Source organism: Malaclemys terrapin, chromosome 2, assembly GCF_027887155.1.
Source record: "Malaclemys terrapin pileata isolate rMalTer1 chromosome 2, rMalTer1.hap1, whole genome shotgun sequence".
NCBI classification, from domain to species: domain Eukaryota; kingdom Metazoa; phylum Chordata; order Testudines; family Emydidae; genus Malaclemys; species Malaclemys terrapin.
The window spans coordinates 229492438-229500765 of record NC_071506.1 but is presented as its reverse complement, the minus strand read 5'-3'; the positions used below and the strand labels follow the sequence as shown (position 1 = coordinate 229500765).

The 8328-nt window shown below is 45.8% G+C and overlaps 1 protein-coding gene and 1 long non-coding RNA gene across 2 annotated transcripts; both read right to left on the bottom strand.

Annotated features, from left to right (window-relative positions):
* Nucleotides 1-2416: 2416 nt before the first annotated feature.
* LOC128831328 (paraneoplastic antigen Ma1 homolog) lies at nucleotides 2417-3091 on the bottom strand. The gene has a single exon (XM_054017638.1). The coding sequence runs from the start codon at nucleotides 3089-3091 to the stop codon at nucleotides 2417-2419; it is 675 nt and encodes a 224-aa protein (XP_053873613.1).
* Nucleotides 3092-4490: 1399 nt separating this feature from the next.
* Nucleotides 4491-6634, bottom strand: LOC128832931 (uncharacterized). The gene is made up of 3 exons (XR_008444086.1): nucleotides 6473-6634; nucleotides 5791-5888; nucleotides 4491-5562 (listed from the first exon to the last, which is right to left on the bottom strand). It is a non-coding gene; the product is annotated as an uncharacterized LOC128832931 (long non-coding RNA).
* Between the last annotated feature and the right edge of the window lie 1694 nt (nucleotides 6635-8328).

Sequence of the window (8328 nt, the reverse complement as noted above, 5' to 3'; positions counted from 1 at the left end):
CCACAACGGTTACCCGTTGGCATAACGCTCTCAATTCAGGGGTCCCCACATTCATCTGATCATTGGGTGATAAATGCTTAGAGTGAGGCTACCGAAACAAGGCATCTGCATCCATGTTTGTTCGACCAGGTTGATACTGCAGAGTGAAATCATAGGCAGAGAGTGCCGCCAATCACTGTTGCCCTGCTATGGATAATTTTGCTGTTGTCTCGATGTATGTGAAAGAGTTATCGGTTTTTACAGTGAACTTGGCCCCATAGAGGTAGTCATGGAACCTCTCTGTGATGGCCCATTTCAATGCCAGGAACTCCACTTGATGAGCAGGGTAGTTTCTCTCAAGCGGTGTGAGACCTCGACTTGCAAACGTTACTGGTTGGAGTTTGCCCTCACGCTCTTGATAAAGGACAGTGCCTAAATCGGTGTAGCTTGTATCAACATGAAGTTCATATGGCTGGGTGGGATCAGCGTACACCAAAACAGGTGCTTGCGTGAGCTGTTGAATGATTTTATGGAAAGCTTCTTCACACTCAGCAGTCCACCGCTTTCCAAAAGGTGCAACCTCATTAAAGTATTGATGCCGAGGTGAGTTCCCCTTCTTCTTATTTGTGTGTGTGTGTGGGGGGGGTATTCCCATGGTGAGCTCTGTGAGTGCATGTACGATGTGCGAAAAATTCTTGATAAACCTGCGGTAATAGCCACAGAATCCCAGAAACAACTGTAATTCTTTGAGAGTTGTGGGCCTCGGCCAGGTGGTTACCACCTTCACCTTCTCTGGGTCTGTAGCTATACCATCTGCATACCTCACGGATGTTTGGCAGATGATGCACTTGTCTAAGGATAATTTGAGGCCAGCCTGTTCCAAACGATCCAGGACTTTGCACAGCCAAGTCTCATGTTCTTCTAAAGTGCACCCGAACACTATAATGTCATCCAAGTACACCAGACACTCCAACAAGTGCATGTCTCCTACCACCCGCACCATGAGTCATTGAAACGTGGCTGGAGCTCCAGATACTCCCTGGGGCATGCGATTAAATTGGTAAAACCCTAAAGGGCAGATGAACGCTGTCTTCTCCCGGTCCTCTGGTGCCATGGGCACTTGATAGTATCCACTGCGGAGGTCAAGGACAGAGAACCAGTAGCTACCATTCAGGCTATCCAAGGCGTCATCCACCCAGGGCATTGTGTATTGGTCAGGGATTGTCCGCCAGTTCAGAGTGCGATAGTCGACGCATATGTGCACCTTTCCACTTTTCTTTCGTACTACAATGATTGGCGATGCGTAGGGGCTCCTGGATTCCTCAATGATACCTGCTAAAGCCAGTTCCTGTAGGTGCTGCCTCACATCTTCAATATCAGCGGGGGCTAATCGTCTTGATCTCTCTTGAAAAGGCTGACCATCCTGCATTTGGATATGGTGCTCCACATCATGTGCACACCCAACATCCCATTCGTGCATAGAGGAAACAGCCTTCCTCTTGACTAACTTCTCACACAGGTGGTCCTTCCACTCAGCAGGAATGGGGGAATCCCCAAACTGGAAACTATCCCTCCCAAAAGGTGTAGCCTTGGTCTTCTCTTGGGATGGGGGCCCCCTCGCTCGCTGGTATGCGGCTTTACATAAAGCATGCATTGGCAGCTCCTGCAGATAGTTGTTCCCTTTCCATGCCAATCTCTGGAACAGGTTTGCATTTGTCCCTAGGATTAAAGGTGCATGCTCTCTTCCCTTTGGATCTGGGCAGACCAGTGCCAATTTTTCTATTTCCTGGTTTAGCCCTGCAACGTTCTTTGGAAACTGGACATTTAACAAGATATATCCCTGAGAGGGGCAGGAGTCACAGCCAATTTCCCAGAGTGTCAGGCCAGACAGGGGATGCAAGGATAAATGCTGCAGGTGTTCTCGGTAGTAAGATTCATAAAGTATGGTGACCTGTGATCCGCTGTCCAGCAATGCCTCACACAATCGTCCTTCTATATGAACAGGTACTATAGCCTGGGGGCCTATCAGCCCATCTGGGTAACCCCTGTTTGTGTTTTTCTTCTGGGGAGCCTTGGAATTTCAGGGTCTTTGGGTTGCTCCTTCCCCAAGCCCTGTGGTGTTTCCTTGAAGCTTCCTAATGGTTTGCTGCAATCTCTGAGATACCCTTGTATGATCTGTCTTGTTTTGGCAGTCCAAGGCATAGTGACCATCTCTTCCACAGTTGTAACAGAAACCTTCTCGCCAGCTATCACCCCTCCTGCTACTCTCCCCTCTTGAGGGTGGCACAGTATGTCCCTGAGCCTTCATCATGGCCACTTCTCTGGTCAAATCTCTCAGTGCTGCTGCCACTGATGGGGTCTCTTCCATCTCTCCAAGCAATGTGGTGGTGTGACTCCCTGCCTTGTTCGGCCGCACCACTGCATCTACTTGCAACAATCACTCCTCCTCTTCACGTATCTCTCGAATGAGCTTGTGGAATGGGGTTGGGTTTTGGGCCCGCTCCCTCAGCTGCAGTCGCCACAACATCAACCCATCTTGCCAGGTGCCCTGAAGGATTTGGTCCAACCTAGCGGAATCAATGCACTTGGTGGGGATGCCCTCCTTCCGCACTACCTGCTGTAGCAAATCCTCTAGTCTCCTGATGAAATCCGACGATCGTTCGTGGGGCTCTTGATAGGTATGGCGGAAACGATAATACAGGTCTTCACTGCTATCAGTAACACCGTAGACACTCTCAAGAGCGATTAAATAGCCTTGCACTGTGGCAGCTGGTTGGGAGTCTTTCAGGGCTCGGACAATTCGCATGGCAGGTCCCCTCAGACTCTCAAGCACACGTTTCTGCTTCTCAGCATCAGAGCATTCCCACTCTTGGACAAGTGGCACAGTAAAATCCCTCCAGGTCTCGTAATCATCCTCCCCTGAGGGTACAGGTGACACCGCTGAGAAAGAACGTAACCACTTGTATGGAGCACTTTCATATGCTGGCTTCAATGCATCTTTGAGAGCGTTTCCCAGCTCTTTGGCCCATCTCACCAGGCTGGATGCTGCAGGTGTTGGAGTCCCTCCTAATGCCAAAATTAATTCTTCTCTTGTCTGCTTCTCATCCACCATCAGAGCTTGCAATTTCTACGCTAAAGAATCCACATCAAGTGATAGGGGCACACTAGAAGGGGACTGCTCTGCCCCCAGAATTGTCCAGGGGATACCTTCTACTTGCACCTCCTTGGGCACTTTATCAAGATCTGCTTCTTTGGAATGAATACATAGTGCTACCTTGCCCTTCACTTTGTGGTTGTAAATACGGGTGTGGACCTTTACCCTACCTAGTATTTCAGCTGCATCTAGGCTCTCCTCAATTTCATTTGGTTCCGTCTCTTCTGGGAACCTCACCACCAGCACAGCTTTGGTTACTGGGATTCGTGCCCCTCGGCACAGGTCTTCTAGTAATTCTCTCTCCCTTTTTTTTTTGAAATTGAGATGAAAGTCACTCAGGAGATTCTTTGCGCACCCTGGGCTCTCCTTCACAGAGCAATGTAGGTGTGTGTGTACTGCAAAGTCCCCATATGGGCCACCAAGTGTAACTTTAGTGCCCTCGTGGCCAAGATGGAGTCTGCTCTGCAAGCAGCTCTTGCCAAGAGAAGGCACACACAGGAATGAAGCAGGAAAAATCCCTTCCACCCCAGGGGCACCTGTTCCAAACCCCCCAGAGTGAACACACACACAGGAAAGGTACAATGGATATAAGAAAGGGAGATATTTATTTACAGAGGGATGAGAGGAGAAAAACAACAAGGGGGAAATATAGGGAGAGCAGTAAAACAGGGTTGCATTCAAACCAAGACCCCACGGGCTCAGTGGTAGCACAGTCTGGAAGGGCAGACACCGAGCAATGTGTCTGCACACAGAGTTTAGGAGTCCTGAGCAAAGTTCTAGTCCAGGTGCTCCTGGTCGTCTTCGGCACCAGTGAACTTTCCCCCAACAAACCCCTCTGGTGCCCTCTTCTGCCGCTCTCTGCAAAGCCACACAGAGCGACCACCTCCCCACTTAACTATCTAGCAACTTCCTTCCTTGTTCCCAATGTAGAGTCACAAGCCCCAGTACTCACAGCCCCATGCAGCTCTGGGCAGCCGTGATACTGGGTCCAGTTCCGGCCTGTCCTTCTCGGGCGATTCCTCCCTGGCACAGTGCTTCTCCTGGCTCCTGTCCTGGCGTGTCCCTGATAAGCCGCCCTGGCCTTCCCAGGCTTCAGGCAGGTTCTCTGCTGCCTCACTTTCTCTCTCCCTCTCAGCTTCAGAATCACCCCCTTGAGTTTCCCTCCTTTTTTCCTCACTCTCTCCCTCCCCACTAGGAAAAAGATTTAAAGGGGCCATGCTCTCTAAACCCCAAAGGGGTTACACTAAGGGCCTATGAACACATATGAACATTTCTGATTCTAGTAGAAGGCAGTTGTGTGCAAACACACATGTATGCACACTAGTTCAGTACAATACCAAGACCCCTTGCAACCATAGCTACTGCATCTTGATCACATTTATTACATTGTCATCACTTCAACAATGGAATGGTTTTTACACAACTGACACATGTCTGTGTATTTATCAGAAACAGGATTTCTATCCATCTTTCATGCAGTACAAAAATACGTTTATGAAACCACAAAACGTAATGGTGCACACGTCAGTGCTTGCGGTTGACCTACTTTTTCATTTTTGTTATACACTTAGGGGCAGATTTGTAAGTATCTTCTGGATACCAGAAGAAAAACCATCTGAAATGACCAACTCAGATGGTCTACAGCTGTTTTGCATCACCAAAGCAGTACAAAGCACTGGAATTTACGAATAAATCTGGCCCATAATGTACTGGTTTATACATTCATTCCACTATGAAATCAATAAGCACTTTTTAATTGGTTCCGATTCACACTGAGACTGCTTCCTTCAAATTGCATGAGACAAGCTTGTTTCTGCGTATGTCTATGAATCAATATGTACTTATCTGTAGACTAATGTATGTAACTGTATTGACTATGAACTTTAACACTTTGAACAGGAGATCAAATCTGTAACAGTGTCTCATATTTTGTATTAATTAGTGTTGCTTTAACTAATAGCTTTCGCTATTTTGTCTTTTTTTTTAATTTGAGTCAATGGACATTTTAGTTCTTCTCTTGTTTCAACCTTTGTAATCTGTGGGGAAGAATCTTACTAGCTACTCAAAACATGAAATATTAAAAAGGTCAAAAAACTCGGTGTTATGACTAGAGCAGAGTGAGACATACATTATGTAAAATGGGACAAACTCTGCTTGCATGTTGATGCAAATGCATTGACTTTAGTGTAGGTGCAGCTAACGTAGCCAGCACCTATGAGCGTTGTAGCCTTCCTCAGCTGTGTACTTTATGATCTTATCAGGAAAAATGACTGTCTTTAACGAACATCAGTATTTGGGCCTCAATCTGCTATGTTGTCACAAAGATTTCACCTCCAACAGCACAGTGACCCCATTTCAAGTCCTTGGTTCATCATTTTTGGCTGCTGGTTAAGTTCTAACTCAGAGGTAGAGTTCCACCTAAGGATAACCTAAAGAAAGCAAATATGAAAATATATAACGGTTGTAATTTACACTGATTTACACATAAAGAAAACATGAGGGAAGCTCAAATTTAACATCTACTAACCTATGCACAGTGCAAAGGAATAACTGCATTTAAAACAACTCCACCACAGCTTCTTGACCAATCGCTGCCACTTTCCTGGCACACTGGTCAGTATATGTGTAGTTCTATAGGTTAATCCTAATTTACTCACTTTATGGGTAATAAACTCATCAAGGAGGAAATTAGCATGACCCTCTGTCCATCAGGATTTCAGGGTTTGTTTCTAAAGTTTTGGCTCAATCAGATTATCTAAAAAGCAAGAGGAAAACCGACTATTACCATATGTTTAGCACTAACAGCCATTAATTTATGTGTTAAGAATGGAGTAAGATCACTGGCAACATTCATCTTCTGAATTATTCTAGATAGCTTGAGAAAACTGTCAACCCAGTTACCAGCTAATCGAGAATTGTTTGTATATTGGAACCTTGCTTCCATTTATTGAATTGTGTGAAACTAGAGCACTATGCTATATGGTAATCATTCCACTGAAGGTTCTCTCTCTCTCTCTCCTGAACCAGTTTTGGTTTGTATCTTAATCATCAGAATTTGGGGATCCAAATTTACTACTGGTGTAAGCAGGCTGAACTCCATGGGCTTTAATGGAATTGCACCACCAATGCTGGGAATGAAGCTGGAATAAGAGTTTATGGGGCTATAGAACATCCCTTCGCTGGTTGAATCCAGAGACTGAATATACATGAAGCTTGTAAAGCCCCATAAAATATTGTCCTGTAATAACCTGCTGCTTGGTTCTTCAGCTATTAGTAATATAACTTGTTTGAGTCTATATGTTTCACAAAGACAAACCAGTCACAGTATATTAACTGTACCTATTTCTCCCGTTTGAGTCCAGAAGTGAAGCCATGTCCCCAATGAATGAGACTCATCACAACTTTCTCTGCTGCAGTATGCCGTATTGGATATAAACAGCTATCTTTTTTGCCAACCCAGAGTGCAGCATCATGTATTCATAAGATGGGAAGAATTCTGGAGCAAAGCCTAGGTAGGAGAGGCAGATTAGCTTGAGACACCAGAATATATTGACATTTTATAAATTATTCTATCTTTAATATAAAAAATATTCTAGGATTTTTTAACACTTCTAAAATATCTTTCCCAAAAACATATATTTTAAGAAGTTCCTTATACCAGAAGCAGGGCCGGCTCTGGCTTTTTGGCCACCCTAAGCAAAAAAAAAACCTGTGGCGCGGTCGGAGCCAGGGTGCAGGGGGACTCCCTGTGCTGCAGATGTGCCCTGGCTAGCGGGGGGGGGGGAGGAAGGGAACGGGGAGCGAGAGAGAAGGAGGGTGGCCAGGGCTTCAGTGGGGTGCTTCCACACGGCCCCTCCCGCCGTGCCCCCTGCCGGGAGGGCTCTGCATCACTCCGGTCGGCTGGGAGGGAAGGATGCGGGCTGCCCTGCCTGGCTTGCTGCAGGGCGCTCCCGTTCTCCACGCCGCTGGCCCCTACAGGGCGGCCGGAGCGGAACAACAACAACAACAAAAAGCGGCCGTGCTGCCCTAGGACTGGGCAGAATGCCGCCTCCTACAAGCTGCCGCCCCAAGCACCAGCTCACTCGGCTGGTGCCTGGAGCCAGCCCTGACCAGAAGCGTATTTATGGGGGAGGGAGGAAAGTGTCTCACTTACCTATTATAGTCTGAATGAATGCTGAATTGTTTTCCCCATTAGAATGATCATCAATGTAAGAGTTGTCATTGAGAACATTGGATTTTTTCTAGAAGCTAGGATTCTGGATAGAGAAAACTGATCTTAAAAGGAAAACTCTTATTTACTTTCAAATATTTATCATTCTCAGTTATGGGATGAGAAACATAGGGGACAAGTACGTACCCATAGATTAGGGTTTTGTAAAGGTTACCCAGTTGTGAAATCTGAATTGAACTTCACATGCAAATAGATAAGACTTGCAAATGTTGTGGGCTCAGTAAATGAGGCTCAGTGAAAATTGGACCCTTACTGTTGATTGAATATCCTCTTTGCAGAGACATCATTATTTAATACTTGTATTTAATGTCATAGATGTGCATGGCACTTTAAGTGGAAACTAAAGACATGAGGTGAAATCCTGGCCCCATTGGAGTCAATGGGAATTTTGCCACTGACTTTAGTAGAGCCAGAATTTCAGCTGACCCATGAAGTTTACAATCTAGGGGCACAAACCCACAAAGATACTCCCATTGACCTCAGTGGGATCATTCAGAGTAGTAATTGCTACAATATTGATCCCTACGTTAAATACAACAAAGCATGATGCAGAGAACAGTTATGGTGAAGGAACGAGAGAGGACAGAGATGAGAGAGCTTGAGTTTACGGAGTTATGGATCAAATTAGGACTTTTTTGAGGGCACGAGGGTTTGATTCTGTAACAGCTCAGATGTGTAGTCTCCCCTTTCAAGCCTCCGTTTTGTTCATCCTGTCTCTTCTCATCCAGCTAATTGTTTTGTGATGAGAAATCACAAAACTGCTGGCCAGGAAATGGACTTCCATGAAAAAAAAAAATTTCTATAAAAACCTTTGTCCTGAATCAGGCTGAAAATCCAAAATCTTTGAAATGAAGAATTGTGGACTTCCAGTTTCAGAAATACCAACCTCAACAATATCTCTGAAACAAAATATGCTCCCATATTTCCTAGGCTTCCTGGCTTCCTGCTCCTGGACAGCCTGTCT

Bases quoted from the DNA above. Each gene is read 5' to 3' on its own strand.
- LOC128831328 (XM_054017638.1), bottom strand. From the start codon at position 3,091: ATGGTGGATGAGAAGCAGACAAGAGAAGAATTAATTTTGGCATTAGGA.